Consider the following 23,794-nt stretch of genomic DNA (forward strand, 5'->3'; position numbering starts at 1 on the left):
ATTTGTACATGAATTATTTATTTAATAAAATTAAGTGTTATTTTATTTGATATTTAGTTTGCATTAATCCAAATCCAATAAACTTAGATTCAAGGTTATTTAATGTAACTTAAACATGTATGTGGTTGACGTACAAGTGGATCATGTTTAAGTAATAACCTGAATGGTCTGTCGTATATGGATAAGGTTGGTTACCTTATCCTAGTGACACTACGGATATAGCCCACGTTGTAATTGTTATGTTGTAAAGTATTACAAATGATCTGATCATGATCATTCACGTGGAGACATATGAGTGGGGGTATCTTATACAAATAGTTTGTATAAGACCGGACCATGAAATGATTAGTCTCTCTTTATGACACCGTTACTTAAAGAGACTTACATTTCACTAGGATGACCATAGGTAACTTGACCTTAATACTGAGTGAGTAGTGAACTCATGCCTATGAAGGCGGTCTTTTGATTTGTATGAGTGGGAGTGGTCAGATTCACCGACTCGATATGTCTACCATTTTAGGGATTCGTCCGAGTGGGGAGTTGGGAATGCAACTACAAAATATGGAATTCATTCCTTCCCGGCCATTAGGTAAGTAGATGAATTTCTCCCTTAAAGGCTGATTCTGGGTCTTGAACAATGAGGCGCCCCATCCTCTCGCTGACCAGAGAGGGGTCTAGTTTATAGTTGGACTATAACTAGTTGTTCATTAGAGGGATCAGTGGTACTTAAGGAGTTAGATGTAACTACAGGGAAAAAGGGTAATTTGACTCAGCTGTAGTTACAAGCAATCTGTGAAAGATTGATTTACTATTGATTGGTTATAACCATGGACACATAAATATATCTACAGTCCAAAGAGTGCAGTTACCGGTCTTTAATGGAGTGATCGACCGTTAATGAATGTTGATTAATTTAATTAAAGAGTTCAATTAATTAATCTTGTATCATTGGAGCTTCTAATATGTAAGTTCATAAGGTCTCCTTGCCAACTCAATAAGAGTTAAATAAGAATCAATTAATTTCGGATTACTTTGAGTTGTTCAAATTAATTAAAGGGAATTGATTGTATGAGATGCAATTAATATAATGTATATGAATATATTATAATGTAAAGTTTAACAAGAGAGATAAGTATTTGAATATGATTCAAACATTAATTATATGAATGAGATTCATATAAAGCTATAGGTTAAAATTAATATGAATATGATTCATATTAAAACTATAGGTTATATGAGAGAATATAAAGTTAGATTATATTATATATGATATAATATAAACTATAAGTTATATTATATGAAATATAATATAAAGTTCAATTAATTATATTATTTTTAATATAATTAAATATTGAATAACTCCCTTGGGAGTTAGTCTACGTGATGAAGGGAGTTATGAATACTCTCTTCATTCTATCATATATAGGAGCACATAGAAGTTTTGGAAGATAAGTGAAACACAATGTGTGAAAATCTTAGCATTTCTCCTTCTCCTAAGAACTCTATCAAGAATTCCTTCCAATTCCCTTACCAAAATTAAGTTGATGAACCCACAACTCCGTCTTGATCCTTACCTTGAGAATAGCCAAGGAAGGCTTTGGTGATGGTGTCTAAGAAAAGTTCTTTGTTGTTATTGTATTCGTAAGGAAGATCTCTTTTCGTGACTTTAGGAGAGAAGCACATGAAGAATGATTTCTCCAAGGATAAGTGTTTATTCTTCCCTTTCCTCTCTGTGTGACTAATTTAGAAAGTATGCTTAGAATTTAGACATTTATCCTTTTCGTTCTGTAATTTCTCCGTTTTTAAGTTGCTTTTCAAAAAGGAATTCATTGACACAAAGACGTTCATACACTTCTGCTGAGGATTCGATCCCTTCAATTGGTATCAGAGCCAAATTGTGTCTCTAAATTTCTTTCTAGAAACAAAAATCAAAGGAATGGTGGGTGTTGTACTACATTATGAATGTTGGTTTGCAAATTGAATGTTTTCAATCTTTGGCAGTTGGCACTTTAGATTTACTGCTTTAAATTGTTTAAAGTTGTAAGGGTCTGTTGTTTTGGGCATTTAATTCATGCTATCGAGTCTGTAAGTCCATGTAGATCATGATGTGAGTGTTGCTGAGAAGATCGGTGTAATTTGGAGCAAGAATGGACTCAATTTGAAGCAGAAATTGCATTATGTGCTAGAGTGTAACGGGAGAGTGTTGTGACCCTGCCCTTTACGCTGTAGCACAGAAGGGTCAGCATTGTAATCTCTCCAACTGAGTGTTTCTACACTTAAGCATTTTTCAGACTGTGTCGCAACGCTCCAGCCAAGCACTCCAATGCTAGAGCAATTTTCGTACTAGTGTTGTAACGCTCCAATTGAGCATTGCAACGTTCCGAGCATCAGGCACACACGTTTCCAGACATTTGCCAGGTCATGGGTAGGTAGTTTTGGTGCAGATGCAGTTTAATTATTATATTTATATAGTTGCATGATACTATAAGCATTCATGCATCATATTGAATATAAATGTTATATTATATGATTGCATGTATCATTAACATGTCCATGCATTGTACTATAGTATAAAAGTTATATTATATGGTTGAATGATGGATGCGTTTTATTTTCATTAGTTTATAATATTAGTGTTATATTATATAATGAAAATGAAATTGCATTGAGTATGACATTACTTAGTAAATATAATTGTTATATTTAATTAATGTCATTAGATGCATAGTTATAGGTTTTTATTATTTCATTAATTTATAAGTGGTATAAGTTTGATGATTAGAATAAAAATCTATAATCAAAAGTTGCATGCAAACATAGATTTCAATTAATTTAAATGGTTTGAAATTAATTTACTTAGAATTATGTTAAAGTATTTCTAATATAATTAGAAATAGGTTAATCTTTTATTTTCTTTTTAATGGGATGTTTGGAAATAATAAAAGAGAAAATCTATAAAATAATTGTCGATAAGGACCTTTGTCTATGGAAGGTTCTGTCTAAGGCTGGGGTATTTAAGCTGACGAAAATGAAGCACCCCTATTTGTGAACAAACCTCGAAGGTGAATTAGTTAAATATTTTATAAGCATGCAATACATGATTAAGTTTACTGAAGTGTTTAATGAATTAGAATCATATATTATTAAACTATCCAAAATAGAGTTATATTAGGCCAATTTAATAATAGACTTAGACAAATTATTAGTCGAATTTACATAAGTAAAGAACCCTAGGTTTAAAACACTTAGTGAGAGGAAAATGATGTATGTGATATGTCAATTTCTTTTCACGTTCTCCCTAAAAGTTTACGTCGTGAGATCTATATGCTCGACATCGTGGCGTCATTTGCTTGTGTCCCCCTTCGGAAGGTATTTGCATAGGTCAATACTAAGGTGAATGGAGAAAGTGTTTATAGTAAGGGTGTTTGCATAGGTCAATACTAAGGTGAATGGAGAAAGTGTTTATAGTAAGTAGGAGAGGGATGTGTGTCAACACATCACGCATTCTCTTTCATTAGTTTGTTGTGAAGTTTCATGCTCGGCTTCATGGCACCTTTGCTTGTGTCCCTCTTGAGAAAGTGTTTGCATGAAATTGATCACAAACTCCATAAATAGATAGGATTTCTTTAACTTTTGCCCCAATAATAAGTTTTTCCCTTTGATTGGCTCATTAGGGCGGAACTTTAGGGTCTAAAATGAAAAGGTACACTTACAAGAAATTTTAAGCAAGTTAATAATTTCTTAACTGATTAATGGCGACTAATTATTATAGGAATAAGAGTTATTCTGATATAGTGATTGATTGAGAATGTCTCAATTCAGTGAAGGGATAACTGATCGCTCTTTGTTATTCTAACTCACTGAAGCATCATTGCAAAATTAGATGTCACATAGGGTAGATTAAAATTTTGTTAAATTTGATTGGTTTTAATGGGTAGTGTATATAACTAATATAAATAATTTGTATTGTTTCAACAAACTTCAATAGAACTAGCACTACAATCAACTAGAGATGTCCACGGGGTAGGACGGGACTGGGGATGCCATTCCCCATCCCCATCCCCGCTCCCCATTTCATTCTCCATCCCCGTGAAATTTCCTGCGAGGATCGGGTTCCCCGTGGGGAATTTTTTTCCATTACCTTTTTTGTTTTTGTAAAAACGAATTAATTTAAGTCACTATGTAAGCAAATTTTAATTAAATAATTAACTTTATCACTAAATTGTTTATTATGGTTAGTTTTATATGAAAATTTTGAATTTAAAGATAAATTACTCAAATTTTGACCTAAAAAAGCTAATTAGTTTTTTTTTATAAGAAATAAATAAATAAAAATCAAAATATTCACATATATAATCTAAATTTAAACATTCAATTTAAACATATTCATTATCTTTCCCAATAAATAATCAAAATTTAAATTTAAATGTAATATTTATATAATAATAATATAACATAACATTAGATAACTATACTATATAAATATGTAAAAGCTAATCGAGGCGGGGACGAGGAACGGGGCGGGGTCGAGGACGGGGACGGGGAATTTTTCCCCCACTCCCTCCCCCATTCCCCACCTAATCAGGGAATTCCCGCCCCGTTCGGGGTAGGGCCCCGTCCCCGTGGAAAAATTGGACATCTCTACAATCAACCTTCTAAGTGTTGATATATTAACTGGTGATAATTACACTAGTTGAAAAAATACAATCAATATTGTACTAATCATCGATTACCTAATATTTGTTTTGCTTGAGGAATGTCCTCAGGCCTTAGCTTAAAATGTAGCTCGAAATGTTTGTGATGCATACGAGAGATGGGTAAATGCAAATGAGAAGGCTCGAATGTACATTTTTGCCAGCTTGTCTGAAGTTTTGGCAAAGAAGCATGAGCCCATAGTCACTGCACGCGAGATTATGGATTTTTTGTGAGAGATGTTTGGACAACTGTTGCGTTGAAAATGGAGAATAAATATGCGTGCATCTTATGATATGCATTGATCTCCATGCGTCGATGATCATGCGTTGGACTAAGAAATATGCAAGATATGTTTGAGTATATGTGATGACCATGCGTTCCTACCACAAGTTTTCTTGCTCTCTAGCCAAGTATAACGAGAATGCAAGTTTCTCGAGGTAATCCAAGGTCAAACTCAGGGACTTGTAACTAAATTTTGTTTGTGAAGTAATGCATTTGAGACGTTGGATAAAATTAAAAAGCTAAAAGTTAAAGGATTATGCACTACTCCTACTCTTAACTAAACAGATTGAGCAATGGAAGTTTAACTACGAGAATTGATAGAGATGCAGCAGTCGTCAACACATAATAATGTTCATTATGTTAGGTCGCCTGAGTAATCCCAGCTCGCCACACTAACGCATCGCGCACCCCTCGATGGCTGGCTGTATGCTAATATCTTTATAATGCATGGTTGCGTCAAGCATAAGATCGTGTCTATCTCTAAGAACAATGCATACTTTGCTTTAGTGTGTCACTACTCACCCTCTTAGGCTGTTAGTTATGGCTAATCAGCTCATAGACAAGCATTGTAACAGCCCATAGACAAGCGTTGCAACAGCCTCACACCAAGTGAAGAGGATTAACTCATTATACTCGCACAACGCACACCTTTCAGTGGGTTGCTACATGCATCCTATCTCTAGACTACACTATTGAGTGTGTGATCACCTTTAATAACTAAACGATGAAAGTAAACGATCGCATAGATAAAGAAGATGAAGAAGATTGCGTTGAAGGAATTAAGATATGCATTGATTACAAAATGTCTTAATATCTTAAGTTAAAATGTAATACAATACAGGGGCAAGAGGAGAAATGGAAGGCTTGATGAAAAAAATCTCTTGCTTTTCATCTGAAATGCGTCAAGGCTGTTGGTGGCACCATGGATGGACGGTGGAGATGTCTCTCTCGAGCTCTATCTCCGTCGAAAGCTCAGGTCGTCACTCGGAATGGTTTGTAGAGTTGAAGAATCCTCAAAGAAAATCTCGCTCATGCTCTCATCTGTGATCGCAAGCATCTGCTTTAAGACAGAAGCTCAAATGCCTTGAAGTGAAGGTCCAAGGTGCTATTTATAGAGTTTAAACACCGACAACATTCATGATTACGTTATGCCTCATTGCTGCCTTTGTCGCAGTATGGGCAATGTCACATCATCTTATCTTTTTTATGCTCCCAAGGTATACGTTTGGGCTTTTTTCTTTTCAATTGCCAATGCATTCCATATACCTTGCGAGCAATCTTTTACCACGATTATCACTCTGTGGACGTAACATTCCATGCAGCGAACCAATCTTTGTGACAATCATCTCATGCGATCATCCTTGCGGCGGTATGGGACTGATGCATGCGATCAATTCCTGTAATATCTGCAATAGACACTTTGACACGGAATAATGCATGGTATAAGGTTAATGAGGATTTTTTGTGCTGATTGACGCAAGCTCACTTTTTTACATGAATTCTTAGTATTATCAACGCATATTCTGCTTATTAGCCCTCATAATTCTAAGAAAAAGACTACAATAGCTTGTATTTCTACGAGCTATCAACAACCATCCTCACAGCTCAAGCACAATGCTCTTAAGTTCATTTTTAATGCCTGTATGAAAGAGAGGACATCTGTCAGAGAACACATTCTCAACATGATGGTCCATTTTAATGTGGCTGAAATGAACAGGGTCGTCATCGATGAGGCCATTCAAGTTAGCTTTATTTTGAAAACTCTGCCATAGTTTCCTTCAGTTTCGTAGTAACGTTGTTATAAACAAGCTAGACTATACCTTGACCACCCTCTTTTATAAGCTACAAACTTATCAATCCTTGACGAAAGTCAAGGAATAGAAGGAAGAGGCAAATGCTGCCACTTCCTCCAATAAGTTCTTGAGAAGTTCGACCACTGAAACTAAGTTTTTGCCTTTTTCATCTAGCACTAAAAAAAAGAAGAATGGAGGTTAGGGGAATAAAGTTAACCCCGTTGTGGCCAAGAGAGGCAGGAAGACCAACCACAAAGGAAAATATATCCATTGCAACCAAGTGGGACACTAGAAACGGAACTGTCCCAAGTATTTGACGAAGAAAAAGAAGACGAAACAAGGAAAATATGATTAACTAGTTTTGAAAATATGTTTAGTGGAGAATCATGATTCAGCCTGGATAATTGATTCAAGGGTCACTAATCATCTTTGTTCTTCTTATCAAGGATTTATTTCCTGGCAATAGCTCAGAACTAGTGAGATGACAGTGCGGGTTGGAACAAGGCATGTCGTCTTAGTAGTTGCAATGGTTGGTATAAAACTGCAATTTCAGAAATCCTTTATTTTATTAAACAATGTTTATGTGGTTTCGAGTTTGAAAAAAAACCTAATTTCTCTAAAGGCTTGGCTTGAACAAAATTATATTATTTCTTTTCTTGTAAATAAAGTGTTTATTATAAGAATAGTATAAATATTTGTTCTGCGAACCTAGAGAGTAGTTTATATGTGCTAAGGTTGTTGGCATCAAAAGCACAGTTAAATATTGAAATGTTCATAACTACAACAACTCAATATAAAAGAAAAAAAAAATCTCCTAAAGATTATACTCATCTTTGGTATCTAAAATTAGGTCATATAAATCTCAATAGGATTGAGAGGTTAGTTAAGAGTAGACTTTTAAACGAGTTAGAAGAAAACTTTTTACCAGTATGTGAATCATGTCTTTGAAGGCAAAATGACAAAAAGACCTTCTACTGGAAAAGGTCATAGAGACAAAGAATCTTTGGAACTTGTACATTCAGATTTTGTGGTCCTATGAATGTTAAGGCAAGAGGAGGTTTCTATATTTCATCTCTTTTATAAATGATTATTCGAAATATGGGCATGTTTACCTAATGAAACATAACTCTGAAGGTCTTGACATATTCAAAGAGTACAAGGTTAAGGTTGTGAATGCATTAGGTAAAACCATTAAAACATTTCGATCAAATCGAGGTGGAGAGTATATAGATTTAAGATTCCAGGACTTTGTGATAGAACATGGAATCACATCCCAACTCTCGACACCTGGTACACCTCAACAAAATGGTGTATCAAAAAGGAGAAATAAAACCTTGTTGGACATGATTCAATTTATGATGAGTTGTTCTTAATTACCTAATTCGTTATTTTGAACAACATCCAAGAGCGTTTCTGAAATACCTTTGGCATTATGGAGAGGTCGTAAAAGTAGTTTACGACACTTCAGAATCTGAGGTTGCCCAACATATGTGCTTGAGAGAAATCCTAAGAAATTGGAGTTTTGTTCAAAATTGTGCCTATTTGTAGGCTATCCCAAGGAAACAAAGAGTGGTTACTTCTATGATCCTAAAGAGAATAAAGTATTTGTATCGACAAATGTTACTTTCTTAGAAGAGGACTACCTCACAGAGTATAAGTCTTATAGTAAAAATGTGTTGAATGAACTTTCCAATGAGGTTTTGCAATTTAATCCTAGGTGAGCATGCAACTTTTACCTTTGTTATAGATTTTAAAGTCTAGGTTATTTTATAACAATTATAAAATAAAATTATAACCATTATAACCCTAGAATCATACATCTATAATATACATTCATACTTAATGATCATGCTTTAATATAACACTTTATATTAAAAAAAATTTAACATGCATACTATATACATTATAACAATTATAACATATATCAAATACATGTACATGTTAACCTATAGTGGGATTTTAAATCTATATGGTATACTATATGCATAACAAGATTCAAAAATTAATCAAAACATACATCAACATGCATAATTAATTAAACACCCTAAAATGGATTGGTTTTGACTCTTAAATTAAGCTAAAAACTAAATTATTACAATAATAATTTTGTGTAGTACAAAAAATCACTCTCGAACCGGCCTAAAAACTCCTGAACCGGCCTAAAAAACTCCAAAAACCAGGTCAAACCAGCTCAACTGGACCGGTCCAGACCGTCTGGTCAACACTTGCTGGCGCAGTCAACGGACACTGAAGCGCGGGTTGGCTGGAGCAAGCGGAGCAAGCGAGCGTGCGGGTTACACGAAGCGGAGCGGGTGGGCACGAACCGGGTCGGTGGGTCTGGTGGCTTCTCTCAGGTCTGGGAGCAATTTCGAGTCTGTGAGCTTTTTTTTCTCCAAAGTTGAAGTTGTCCTCTTTCCCGGAACCGAGCAATTACATCATAATTTCAACTTTAATGACTCTAGCAAATTTACAGACCCTTTTCACACATTAATGCTCATAAACATGTGAGCAATTACAAATTAATACTACAAAAAAAAAAAAAAACTTAATTTAATTGCCAAAACCTAAAAACCATTTTAGTTTTCAATCTCAATTTTATCTAATAAATTGAAACCCATCACATGCAATTAAGTAAAATTAAAACATGCTCTGATACCACATGATGGAAAAATAGGCATGTGCAGCGGAAATGAGGATGAATTTTACTCTAATTGCATAAATTAAACATACAACCCTAAATTAATTAATTAGGATTTTTTTTTTTTGAAATCTTACCTTTGAAGCTCCCGAAACTCATCTATCTCTGCTCGAACACGAATCGGACAACCACTAGAGCTGACCTACTATCCTCTGGACTTAGAACCGAGTTGTAGGACCCGATGGATGAAAAACCCGAGAGAGAGAAATAGATGGAAATAGAAGAATGAATTTTAGGTTGGGTTTGGTTTTTTTTTTTCAGCCCAATTTTTTAAAAACTATTTTTTGCAAAATGTCAAAAGTTTTTAATCCAAATTCAAAAGCCTATATTTATAGAAAAGGGCCATGCAAAATTGCATGAAACAACTTCATAAAAATCCAACACCCAGAATCCACTATCTAAGTGGGCTTAATGTTTCCACTATATGCCAACACCTAGCCTACTATTTTGTTAGTGGAATTATCCAACAAAAGTTTGGATTTTCCTACTAACTTTAGTCAAAGAGAAAAATAGTCATTTGGTCAAAATCAAACTTTGACCGAAAAGTCAATATTTTGACTTTTTATGATTTTCTGTGTTGACTAGTTTTGACCTCCCGAGCATGAATTCACATTCATTTTCTCGAAATTCAAATCACATTTGAATATAAGGTTGGTCAAAGTTTGACTTTTCAAAGTCAAAAGTCAACTCTTTGACTTTTTACATCTTTGACCATTTCCATTATTTCCGAGCTTCCAAATATGAACGTATTCATATTCTTGATATTTAAATCACATTTAAATATTAAAGTTGTATCTCTAAACTGAAAAATCGACCACTATATCACATATACTTGTCAGTTTCTCTCTCTTCACCTAATTCGAACAATTCGAATTATTCTATCATATTGTTCTAAGTTTATTCCTATGAGCTAGTAGGGGAACCTAATGAACCTATAGATCATGGGCTTCAACGATCCGAGATTAGCTGGCTAAACTCTTTAGATGGAGCTAATCAACATTCGTTAACTTACAGGTCATTCCACTATAGTCCCATAGTTGCACTCCCCTCACTATACATATATTTGTGTCCATATAATATAACCATGATTAGTAAGTTAATCCTTCACAAGTTGTTCGTAATCTTGGTTGGGTCATAAAAATCGTTTTACCCCCGAGACTACATATTATTCCTTAAGTTCCACTGATCCTCTAATGAACAATTGGTTTAAGGTCCAACCTATAAACTGAACCCCTCTCGAGCAAAGTAGAGGGTGGGGCCCCTTGTTCAAGATCTGGATTCAGTACTAAAGGGAACAACCTATCTACTATCCCTATAATGGGTAGGAGTGAATTCCATCTTGCACCCTATGTTCCCAACTATCCACCTGATCTTACCCTTGAAATAGGAGGCTTATTGGGCCAACGATAATGAGCCCTAACCTATGTAGATCTAAGGATAATTCCGAGTGAACAGGAGTTTATAGTTAGCTCAGGATTAAGATTAAGTTACCTAAGTCATCAATTAATGAAATAGTCAGTTTTATACATTAAACGACATTTAGAACGTAAAAATTGACTCTTTTATGGTTCAGCCTTATCTAAACTCTTTACATAGAATACCCCCATTTTCATGTCTCCACATGAACGGTTTAGGATTACACCATTTGTATTAACTACAAAATGGGCCGCATCCATAGTGTCCTCAGAATAAGGCGCCCAATCTTATTCATATATTATAGACCATTTTGGCTATATATTTGAACTTGATTCACATTTGTGTTACTACATAAAGTTCAAACTTAAACTTAATAGCCTTGGATCCTTAGTTTATTGGATTCATGAATATAGAATTTAAATTTACTAAAGATTTTCAATAACAGCTTTATTGAACAAGAATATGATATTACAAGCTACGAGTTTTAGGACATAAAATCCAACAATAATATATTATATAATTAATTATAAATATGATTTATAATTAAAACTATATAATATGTGAGAGAAATATTTGAAAGAGATTCAAATATTATTTATATAAATAAGATTTTTATAAAATCTGTAGGTTAAAATTTAATGTGAATATGATTCACATTAAAACTATAGGTTATAAGAAAGAGTTGCATTATTATATGATTATAATGCATATTATATAGTTTGTTAATTATATAATTAATCGTATAATATATTATATTATTATTTATTTAATAATACAATTATAATTCTCCATGATAGGGGAGTTATTTTTTCAAATCGTGAGAGGAAATTATTGTAACTCCCTCTCCCTCACTCTTTTCTTATACAGTTTTTTAAGAAAACACTAGCATGATCGTTTTTTTGCTGCCTGGAAAATTAAGAAGAAGCTCTCTCACTTACAATCTCCCCTGTAAAATTTCCTCTACCAGAAACCAAGTTTAGAGCCCATACATCCAACTCTTTGTTCCAAGAGAACAAAAATGTCTCTGAATGGTAGTGTGTTCATTCCTACTGTGTACATGTTTTTGGAAAGTTTTGTTGTTCGAGTAAAGAGGTGTTATTGTCCAATACAAAGAGGATTTTTGTGAAGAAGTGAAACTTCAAGGGTTAGTCTCCTTTTCTCTAAATCTCTCAGTAGTATGCATGCTTAAGCTTTATGAATGTTTATCTTGATAATTTTTTATTATTGTTTTCTCTAAATTTCACTGTCCATCAATTGAATTTCAAATTGTACGGTGTTCAAATGCTTCCTCTATGAATTCGATTCCTTCCATTAGTATTAGAGCCATTTCATACAATTTGTTTTTCAATTTGACATAAAATTAAGAGAAACGGTGGGTTTTGTACTACATTTTGGTCGTGGATTACAAATTGGATGTTTTCAAAAATTTGGCACTTAGATTTACTGATATAATCTGATTAAAGTTGTAAAGGCTTGTTGTTTTTTGGCATTTAATTATGCTATCGAGTCTGTAAGTCCATGTCTTGAATCTTTGGCAAGAGTTGCTGGAGAAGGCAAGCAAATTTGGAGCATTTCTAGTGAAAAATCAAAGCAAAATAGTAGCTTCTGGCCTAGAGAGTCGTGGCACTCTTGCCGAAGTGCAGCGGTGCTTGGAGAATTTCGTGTAGAGTGTTGCGGCGTGAAAGAGTTAACAACATGCATGTAAAAGCAATTTCGATCTTAAGCACTCTAACTACATTAATTTAGAATTCAAGCTTGCATGTTCATATCATGAAATTAGGGTTTTAGAAATCAACAATTTGAGAACTCCAAATTGATGCAGTCCTCAGCTTAATTCAGATCATGAACATTTCGTGGACTACCGCTAGAGTCTTTCCTGCTATTCTTTGGCCTCATAACGGATTGTGGGATCCAATTTGTGAAGAAATTTAAGGGAATTTTGAGAGAGTTGATAATTTTGGTGTGTGAATGTTAAGAACAAAATTTTTCTTCAAAAATGCAAATTGCATGAGAAAAAATTATAAAGCAAACAATTCTTCTATTTAAAGAAGAATCCATGCAAAACAAAATGCACCGAAAATTGACACCAAATTAACATTAATTTAATGGGATTAAAGGTGTTAATCAAAGTGGAGAACGTTGGAACTTTCCACTATCTCCAATTTCATTCAAAATTGAAATATTAAAAATTCAATTTTGAAATGAAATTTAATTTTTAAATAAAAATAATTTCTTTTAAACTAATTTTAAATATAATTAATTAAATAATTTAATTAATCAAATTAATTTAATATCAAATATTAAATTAATAAAACACCAATCTCGAACGTGAATCCTCATTCACACGAATAGTATTTAAATCCTATTTAAATATTCTTCAACTCTCTAATTTGTTTAATTCAACAATTAAACATCAATTATATCGCATCTAATTAACGATAATTCCCTAAACTGAATTTGAATGTTTCAAATTCTCTCATCACACTGTTCTAATGTTTAGTCTCATACGAGCTAGTAGGGGAACCGAATGGACCTACAGATTATGAGCTCTAAAGATCTGAGATTAACCGGCTAAACTTTTTAACCTAACTAACCAACATTCATTAATTACCCGGACACTCTACTAATGCTCAGTAGTTGCACTATCCTCATTGTAGATATGTTTATGTCCACTTGATTTAACCATCATTAGTAAGTCGATCCTTCATAGGTTGTTCGTAATTACAACTAGGTCAAAATTATCGTTTTTACCCCTGTAATTACATCTTGTTCCTTAAGTCCCACTGATCTTCTAATGAACAATTTGTTTGTGATTCAACCAAAAAATTGAGTCCCTCTCATGCCAATGAGAGGGTGGGGCCTCTTGTTCAAGATTCAGAATTAGCACTTAAAAGAACAACCAATCTATTATCCCTAGAATCAGGTTGGAGTGAATTCCATCTTGCAAGACTATGTCCTCATCTATCTACCCGGTCTTACCCCTAAAATGGAAGGCTTATTGAGTCGACAATATCGAGCCACTCTCACCCATATATATTAAAGGATAATTCCAAATAAACAAGAGTTCATAGTTAGCTCAAGATTAAGATCGAGTTACCTAGGCCATCGAATTGAAATAGTCAGTTTTAACAGTAGACTATGTTGTAAATTAAAAGTGACTATTTCGTGGTCCGGTCTTATGCAAACCTATTGCATATGACGCCTCCACTCGCATGTCTCCACATGAACGATTTAGGATCACATCACTTGTATCAAATACAAAGTGGGTTGCATCCATAGTGTCCCAAAGTTAAGGTACCCAACCTTCTCCCTATACTTTAGACCATTTTGGCTATTACTCAAACTTGATCCAGTTTTATATCTCTACATAAAATCCAGGTATTCATACTATAGTCAGAGGTTCTTATTTTGTTAGACTCAGGGTTAAAAGGGTTCATGTTCACCTTCTTCTATTCTTAATAATGATGAATAATGATGAAGGATGATGAATGCTAATGAGAGTGAATGATTATGATGAGGAATGATAAGAATATTTAATCTATCTCTTGGTATGAAGAAGATGTTATGTGTTGGACTGATAATATGTGTGCACACCTTACTAATGCATACAAGTCTTCTCAAGCTAGATCGAAGTATAAATCTAGCCTAAGTGTCCTGGTAAGTTCTATTGGGTTTTATGCCCTAAAACTCGTAGATAGTAAATGTTATTAATTGACCGTCATCAATAAAGAGTTATAGATGTTAATTCAATAAATGTTATTGTTTGTGTCATTTGTCTATTTTTTTTTCCTTAATAATCCTAAATCCAATAAACTAACACCCAATACTTCCTTATGTGTCTTGAATGGTGATCAATGTTCAAGATACAGCCTGAAGGGTCTATAGTATAAGGATAAGTCTGGGTACCTTATCCTGGTAACACTATGGATACGACCCACTTTATATTTGATAGAAACACAATGATCTAACACATTTATATAGTTGACATGAGAGTGGGGTATATCCTATGCAATGAGTTTACATAAGACCGAATTGTGAAATAGTAACCACTAGATGTAACATTGTTAACTAGTTAGGTTCCTATTTCAATAGGATGACCTAGGCAACTTAATCTTACTCCTGAGTATATTATGAACTCCTGTTCACGAGGGATTTTCCTTTGATTTGTATGGATGATGGTAGCCAGTTCGCCGACCCAATATGCCTACCATTTTGGAGACAAGACCGAGTGGGGAGCTGAGAACATAATAATACGAGATGGAATTCACTCTTTCCCGTCTTAAGGGTAAGTAGATGAGTGATCCCTTAAGTGGTGTCTATGGGACTTGAACAAAAGGCTCTCCTCTCTAATTGGCCCAAGAGAGGTTTCTATTTATTGTTTAGACCATTAATAGGTTGTTCATTAGAGGAGCACTAGTACTTAAGGGGTCAGAGGTAACCCAAGGGTAAAACGATTATTTGACCCAGTTGGAGTTACGAACACTCGTGAAGGACTAACTTGTCATTATTGGTCTATATCCATGGACATAGAAATATATCTGTAGTGAGAAGAGTATAGTTATGGGTCTTTAATGAAGTGTGCCCACAGTTAACAAATATTGATTAACTTGGTTAATGAGTTTAGCCAATTAATCTCATATCATTGGAACTTTTGATCTACAGGTCCATCGGTCCCTTTGTTTGCTCATTAGAGGATATCTAAGAGGGATGATTTGAATTATTCAAATTAATTTAAGGAAATCATATATTGATGTGATTAATATATAATTGATTATGGATATGATCTATAATTCAAATTAAATTGAAAAGTGATATTTGAATAAGATTCAATTAATTAATTCAAGAGAATTACATTCACAAAGAATTAATTAATAGAGAGGTATTGCACATATACCTACGATGTTTATGATGATTAACTATATATATATATATAATTTGATTTAATGTATAAATAGTTATTTAATTAATGTGAAAATTAAATTAAATAAGTATTATTTAATTGTGCTAATTAATTAAATAAGTATTATTTAATTAATTAATTGTGGAAGAGGAAAATAGGAAAATGATTAGGAAAAAGGTTTGGTCTTTCTCTATATAAAGACCTCCCTATGGTCCCTTTGGGACACACTGATAGTACACAAGTATTATTGTGCAAAATTTTTTCCTAAGCCACAAAAAAAATTCTCTCTACTCCTCAAAAGCCTTTTCTCCTTTTCCTCTCCTAATAATTGAATACCACTTATCCTTCTATTGGAATCCTAGAGAATAATGAGGTTACTCTTGTGGTTATGTTCAAGATTGTTCAAGAAATCATTCGTGTTCAAGATCGTTGGAGGAATCGTTCGTTGGAACTTCGAGAGGATCATTCTTGGAACTTGGGAATCTACAAAGGTAAGAATGGTTCTAATATTTTTCCCTAAAGCATGCTATTTTACATGTTCTATTTTAATACAATGAATTTGTTTATGTAAAAATTGAATTACGGGATGCAAGGCATTCTTCACTTCTGCTGCGGGATTCGATCCCTTCAAGTCTAGGGTCGAAAGCAAGGATTCTAAAGTTGCTAATGCAAGGTTGGCCCTTGAATCTGTTGTAGATGGTTCCTAATTACTTGATAGATGATGGTAATTCTAACTACTGGTCGCATGCTAGAGGTTAAAGGAGTTCAAAGAGATAAAAATGGGTCGTGGATGAATGAATTATGTGTAGGTGGTATGCATTGATTTCCTAGTGGGAACAACAAGCCTATATGAGCCAATGATAATGAATACGGAGATGGTATAAATGTTTGCTAAATCTAAATGTATATGTGATGCGTGAAAAATATGTTCTTTAGTTTATGTTCAATATCTCTCGTTGCAATAGCCACACTTAATCCTATCTCTAGGGTACATGTGTTGGTTGCAAAGAACAGACAAAAGACATGAACAATTTTATCCCTAAAATTAACTCCACACCCTAACTTGATGCGTTCAACAATTAATTACTCTCTCAAGTGACTTAACTGTTTTTTTTTTTTACTTTAATCAAGTAGATTCAAGCATGAATTTTATGCATTCATCAAGTCAGAAAGTTCACAAGCACAAATAACTTAGGAAATAAACAAATGGAGATATGGAGAATGATCGAAAATGAGATTAAATTAAAGATATAAGTTTGATACAAATACTTAATTTAGTTAGTGGAGTGATAAATGAGAATGTAAGGAAAAATGAATAAATGAATAAGTCAAGTTGCAAAGTTCAATCTCTTGTCCTCTTTGGCTTGTTTTTAATGCTTGCTTTAGCTAACATGATGAAGGTGTTGAATGAGATGTCTCTCTCGAGCTTTTCTCCCGCAGCACCTCTTTATTAATAGTGGAAGATGGTGATCGTCCCTCATATTTCTTGCTTGCAGACAGCAGAGGTGAAAACTAACTACTTTGTTAACTGTCTACTGTCTAATTCTCTCTTGTCTAACTCTTTCTCTTGTAGGTAGCTTCTCCTTATATAGGCAATCACTTAGCCACTTGATGATGTGATTGCATTAAATTTCATACCTTGAGACAGTCGCCTGCTACTCTGCTTCAATTAGACGCCGTCAGTCAAATGTCCATGCCTGCAAGTTGATGATGTTGATGTAGTTCGTAAAAGTCGAATGTATCTTCCATGCATCGACTAGTTTGGATGCATACCCCTTGTGTTGGCCTTACCTATAACCATTAGTAGATTTTTTTCTAATTTTAGCATTACAATACGTTAGTAAAGCAGTTTTTTCATTTAAAGGATACTTTTGTATGAGTTTATCATATATGTAGAATTCATGCATTTTTCTTTTAACAAGAGTGCATTTACAATACTAATAACCCAAATTGTTCCAACTTTGAGGGATCGTATCGAGTAATTAAAGTCACTAAGGCTCAACCCAATTCAAGCCCATGGTGATTATTTGGGTCAACTTGGCCCATGTCCAACTTCAGCTCAAGCTCAATATTTGGGACTAAAGCAACTGGGTCCAAGCCCATGTAAGACTCATGGGAAGCCTCTATAAATAGAGGTTTTACCTCTTCATTTTTGGGGATTTTTTTGGAAGGATTAAAAGCTGAAGCTTTGAAACTCTGAAGATTGAAATTCAAAAGCTCTAAAGATCAAAAGGTTGATGCTTTAAAGATCTGAAGAACACAACTCCCTTAAAGATCAAAAGACATACTAAAGCTCTGAAGTTGGAGCTCCCAAGATCCTAATACTGAAGCTCCCAAGTCTTTAAGACCAAAGTTGTTAAGCTCTCAAGTGTCGAAGGTTGAAGCTTTTCAAGTTCCAAAGACTGAAGCACTCAAGTTCTGAAGAACTGAAAATTGAAACTATTAGAAGCTTCAAAGATTAGAAGATTTCAACAAACTGATTGACCATATCTTCACAACCTACAAGCTGAAGATTCAATCTCCTCAAACTCAAGGAAAAGCTCACAAGCCGATCAACAAACCAGAGGCTTATCCAACCCGATCAACAAGCCAGAGACCGATCCAAGCTAATAAAAAAGCCAGAGCCCAATCCAAGCAAATCAACAAGCCACAAGTCGATCCAAACCGATCGACACACCCAAAGACTACACCAAGCTAATCAATAACTCCAAAGGTCGATCCTCCTAATAAATCATCAAACCCAAGAAGATTAACAAACTTAAGGATTAAAGTTTACTTTTCGAGAGAAATAATCAAAGGGACTATGTATTAGAGATTGTACTCACTATATTGAAGAAATTAATACAAATACAAAGTTTAAATTTCACAAAATCAATGTCTCCAAAAATCTCGTCGAAGAATATGTATATTATTAATAGGTACCGAACTAAAAAAATGTGGAATAAGGTAACATAATTACTTTTTGGGGGAAAATATTGTTTTTTTTTAATTATAATTTAAAATATATACAAAACAATGTTTTCTAAATTAACCCGGTAAAAAAGTCAAGGCGACGTCGTTTAGATCTCTTATTCTCGCTTTCTTTACCATTTCTCCTCTCTTCTCAGTTTCACTGAGGATTTGTCTTGCTGAAGAAGAAATTTGCAGAAAACCCTTGCTTCTTCATCTTTGCACAGCAAAGATCTTGTTCTTTCTCTCGATTTGAGGTCAGATCCATCAGAACTATCAATTTTCTTCTTCCTTTTCGTTACTCCACCAAAATTTTTGTTCATTTACTTTTGTAGTTTGTGGGATTTTCATACAGTAGTCGCGAAGATGACCCAAGACGCCGAGATGAAAGAGCTTCCTGCTCCATTGTCGTCTTCTTCCTCTTCAGCTTCCCCCTCAACTCTACAGAGTAAGTAAATTTTACCCATATTTTCTCATTCTTGCTTTTCTGCATTGTTTATTTGAATGCGACTCTTTACTGGTATTTTAGGGATTGGGATATCTTTCGATATATTAGATGTTTAGTCTTTAGAGAATCATTCAATTCTTTAGAGTTCTTTGTTTTGAGATTTATTCGTGATTTCATTTGTCAAACAGATTTGAAAGAGATTGTGTCGCTCACTGAGACCGGTGCCTATGCCCGGGAGGTTCGGCGCATTGTTCGTGCCATTCGTCTAACTATGGCGTTGAGGCGGAAGTTGAAGGCTTCTGTCCTTTCTCAATTTCTGAATCTTGTTTTCCCCTCTGGGTCCGAGGTTCACACTAGGTTATCGTCATTTCTTCCAAAGGTACTTAGAAATCATTAGTTAGTTTTTTCTTTTGTTACTGAGTGGGTATGATCAGTGTAAGTTATGGTTCTTGGTGGTAGTGTTCTGAGTCTTCTAATTATTGCATAATTGCTCAGGAGGATGACTGCGAAATGGATGTTGACACCGCAACACAAGCTCCTGCCAAACACCCTTTGCCCGAGATAGAGATATTTTGCTACTTAATTGTGCTAATATTTTTGATTGATCAGAAGAAATATGACGATGTAAGCTTTTATGCAAATGAATTAGTGTTTTTCTCTTATCTCTGAATGACACTATTTAGCTTCCCCCACTGGAACTCTTTTCTACTATCTTCACTTTGTTTTCATATATTAGTACTGTCAAACTCCCATTTTATTAAATGATTTATTGTCTGCTTTCTGTGCAAGATTGAAATTGTGTCAAGTTGCATTTGAAACGCGTGAATTTATTAACTTATATTTTTCCTTTTTCTTTAAAAAAAAATGGTGTTTTTCTTATTTTGCCCTTTAACTTTTGGCTGGCTATCCTTACACTCACTGAACATTTCAGGCTAAGGTTTGTGCCTCAGCAAGCATTGCACGGCTTAAGAACCTTAATAGGAGAACAGTCGACGTTTTAGCATCCAGGCTCTACTTCTATTACTCCCTCAGCTATGAACTCACTGGTGATCTTTCTGAAATAAGGGGGTGAGTTTATCATCTAAATTGTAATAGGGTGGGGGTAGTTAATTTTTTATGCCTCTGTATGGGTCCAGTGGTTTTAATTTGGAGTATAGAAATGAGGATGAATGTGTATTTGAATAGATTTCTCTACTGTATATAGATCTTTATCTTATAACATGGGAAATGTTGATTGACAGTAACCTCCTAGCCCTGCATCGCATTGCAACCTTGCGCCGTGATGAATTGGGTCAGGTAGTTCTTCAAATCTTTTCAGTACATACCACCATGAGTTTATTATGGCACCTTATGCATGGACAACAATGTGATGTAGGAAACCCTCCTTAACCTTCTACTTCGTAATTACCTCCACTACAACCTCTATGATCAAGCAGAGAAGTTGAGGTCCAAGGCACCCCGGTTTGAAGCTCACTCAAATCAGCAGGCAAGTCTTATGTTCCTAGTTTTGTTTTAATCTTTTTCTTTATTCTAAGGAAATAAGTATCTGTGGGTTCTAAAAATTCTTTTATGATTTATCAGATCTCAGGCAGCATTGTGTTCAATGGAATGCTTGTAATAGTCTAATAGATGTAAAGGTTTACTTGAACAGAATCTGTTATAGTTTGTACAACTGTGTTATTGAGTTCTAGAAGATAGTCTAATAGATGTAACCCAACCATCATTTAAATAGTTTAGAGCTTGTATGGTATGCAATTTAAATTATGTTTTATGTTTTTAGATTCATTGAGTCAAATGGATTCAACAAATATATATTTGGCAGATTTGTTCTCGAAAACTGTTTTTGGATTCTATGTACAAAATAGTGAAAATTATGAAAACAATATTTCTGTTTTTAGTGGTCATATCTTGAATTTGAAATTTTAAAACGCATGCTTACACTAGATAAAAACAAAGTCTTTAATAATAGTATTTCATGCTATATGCTAATTTCATTTTTGTTACATTGAAATAGGCATAATTTAATATATTATAAAGCATATGATATTGTAAAATTATAATTATTCAACATTTCTAACATAAAACTTGTTTGTAAACTATTTTATAATAGTTCATATTCAACCTAATATTTTCTTGATAATGACAACTTTTTTTTATTGTTTATGCTTATAGAAAAAACTATATTTGTAGTTTTAAAATATATTATCAAATACATGTTGAACAACTGCTTAAATTGGGATACAATTTCCAAACCTGCTACCAGATATGTATGTCTGGAAACACGGAAAAAATAAGATTCAACTTTCTTCTTCATCGAATCCTTTATTTTCATGTTTATATTTTTAGATAACAAAACTCACCCTTGGGTAACTTGATGTTGAAATTGATAAAGTTGACATGATTTGCCATATGCTTATGAAGTTTTAGTATATGGCATTGTCTTCGTATGTGAAATCATAATAATCTAGGCATCATATTTTGAAAGCGATGTTTTTTTGAGGTTGACTTTCTTGCCTGCTTTAGTATTAGAACTTCAGTTATAAGCTAGAATGCAAGATATCTTATAATGATTGGTTATTACAGTTCTGTAGGTACCTGTTTTACCTTGGCAAGATCAGGACCATTCAGCTGGAGTATACAGATGCAAAGGAGTCTCTTCTACAAGCTGCTCGGAAAGCACCCATTGCAGCTCTTGGTTTTCGAGTGCAATGCAACAAATGGGCAATCATTGTTCGCTTGCTGCTAGGAGAAATCCCGGAGAGGACCGTTTTCATGCAGAAAGGCATGGAGACAGCTCTGAGGCCATACTTTGAACTTACAAATGTAATTTTTATTGGTTAATTTTGATACTTCACAGTTATTTTCTTTCATTAAATTTAAAGTTTGTGGTATCATTTCTTTTCCCTCAACAAAAATGAAGTATCTGTTTCTTACTAAAGGTGAGGTTTTGGTAGGCCCCCGGTGATGAATGTATATTGTAGGAAGAGGATGGGGGAATCAGGGAATGTTGTGGTAATGTGTGATTCTTGTTAGTGGGCCCATAGGTTAGTTGCTGATTGGTTATAGGTAGTACATACGAATGGGAAGATACATACAGCTGGAGGAATAACATATACCGGCTTAAGTATTAATTTTGGTTTTGAATTTTCTATAGTTCGTCATCTAGTCAAGATAATGGCAGTGTGATTTCAGTTTATTCTGTTTTTTTTTTTAAATAACAATGCTTTTCTTTTCAGGCTGTGAGAATTGGCGACTTGGAGCTTTTCAGGACCGTTGCTGACAAGTTCTCGAGTACTTTCAGCTCAGATCGAACCAACAACTTGATCGTGAGGCTGCGACATAATGTCATTAGGACTGGGCTTCGCAACATTAGCATTTCTTATTCACGTATTTCTCTGGTCGACATTGCTAAAAAGCTTAGGTTGGACTCACCAAATCCTGTTGCTGATGCTGAGAGTATTGTCTCCAAGGCAATCCGAGATGGAGCAATTGATGCAACAGTCGATCATGCAAACGGATGGATGGTATCAAAGGAGACTGGCGATATTTACTCTACCAATGAGCCTCAGATTGCTTTCAACTCAAGGATTGCGTTTTGCCTGAATATGCATAATGATGCAGTTCGTGCCCTTCGGTTTCCACCAAATTCACACAAGGAAAAAGAAAGCGCTGAGAAAAGGAGAGAAAGGCAACAGCAGGAGCAAGAACTTGCAAAACACATAGCCGAAGAAGATGATGACGACTTTTAGCTGCTTATTTAATCTGGGGGAAATGGTACGAATCCTTGGTGCATTAATGAAATAATACAGTTTTATTTAGAATTTCTGGGGAGAAATTTTTTGATGCATTGGTTCAGATGGCCCTCACTGTTTTCTTTATAATCAATTATTTGTGTTTGTAATGCCGGCTGCAACTCTTTTCACTTATGGAATGCCCTTGAGATGTCTTATACTTACCCTTCTCAATTGTAACTTGAGCTTTGGGATTGCATCTGCAAGTAGAAAATTTGTTGAGAAATCGTCAGACAGATTTAGGAAAACTATTTTTACAAATTTTTAAAAAAGATGTTAGTTTTGTAAGGTAAAAATTTAAATGTGTTATTTTTTTTACAATTTTTCACGATTGTTCTCGTAGTTGATATAACTTTTGCTGGTTTTACTTTTACTTGCAATTAATTTCATCATTGGATTTGGTAAAAATTAAAATACGACCATATCTTGAAATCAGTGTTCTAAAATAACAGTTTTTTCTTTCCTTTAAAAAAGGAAAAAAAGAATATTAAGAGTGCATGGGGAGTGCCCTGATCAGCCTACATTCGTTATTTTTACCAACCAATTTATGCTTAAGACTGGCTCTCTTAAGTTAGTAGCCATGACGGTCTGATCCCATTTTCGTTTTTCCTTTTTTTTTTTTTTTTTTTTTTTTTACTCACCTTGAATTTAAGGTTTAAAATATCAATATTTTAATTCTAAAAACAAAAATCGATGAAAATATCAATGTTGATAAATACATTTGACAAAAAAAATCAATTAAAAAGTTTACAAGGATATTTAAATGAATAAAAAAAAATTAATTTTTAAGCAACATATTTATTATTTATATTTTATTTGTAT

The 23,794-nt window shown here is 34.1% G+C and overlaps 1 protein-coding gene across 2 annotated transcripts; it reads left to right on the plus strand.

Moving 5' to 3' along the window:
* The first annotated feature begins 18,818 nt into the window (after positions 1-18,818).
* Positions 18,819-23,136, plus strand: LOC150030161 (putative 26S proteasome non-ATPase regulatory subunit 3). 2 transcript variants are annotated; one of them, XM_090310009.1, is made up of 9 exons: positions 18,819-18,990; positions 19,089-19,181; positions 19,370-19,560; positions 19,677-19,805; positions 20,113-20,249; positions 20,423-20,477; positions 20,557-20,667; positions 21,765-22,004; positions 22,418-23,136. In XM_090310009.1, exons 2-9 carry the CDS (start codon positions 19,100-19,102, stop codon positions 22,928-22,930), a joined length of 1,458 nt encoding a protein of 485 aa, XP_090166135.1. In that variant the 5' UTR covers positions 18,819-18,990; positions 19,089-19,099; the 3' UTR covers positions 22,931-23,136. The 2 variants fall into 2 exon arrangements, with proteins under 2 accessions (XP_090166135.1, XP_090166136.1); XM_090310010.1 differs by having other exon boundaries at positions 18,851-18,990; positions 19,069-19,181.
* Positions 23,137-23,794: the final 658 nt, after the last annotated feature.

This window comes from Benincasa hispida, unplaced genomic scaffold (genome assembly GCF_027475165.1).
Source record: "Benincasa hispida cultivar pf3 unplaced genomic scaffold, pf3_genome.v1.1 HicScf510, whole genome shotgun sequence".
Taxonomy (NCBI): domain Eukaryota; kingdom Viridiplantae; phylum Streptophyta; class Magnoliopsida; order Cucurbitales; family Cucurbitaceae; genus Benincasa; species Benincasa hispida.

What these genes read in the sequence shown, in the direction of transcription:
- LOC150030161 (XM_090310009.1), top strand. Translation starts at nt 19,100, where the DNA reads ATGACCCAAGACGCCGAGATGAAAGAGCTTCCTGCTCCATTGTCGTCT. An exon ending in TATCGTCATTTCTTCCAAAG is followed by an intron (nt 19,561 to 19,676) that starts GTACTTAGAAAT and finishes ATAATTGCTCAG; the next exon opens with GAGGATGACTGCGAAATGGA. An exon ending in AAGCTCACTCAAATCAGCAG is followed by an intron (nt 20,668 to 21,764) that starts GCAAGTCTTATG and finishes TGGTTATTACAG; the next exon opens with TTCTGTAGGTACCTGTTTTA.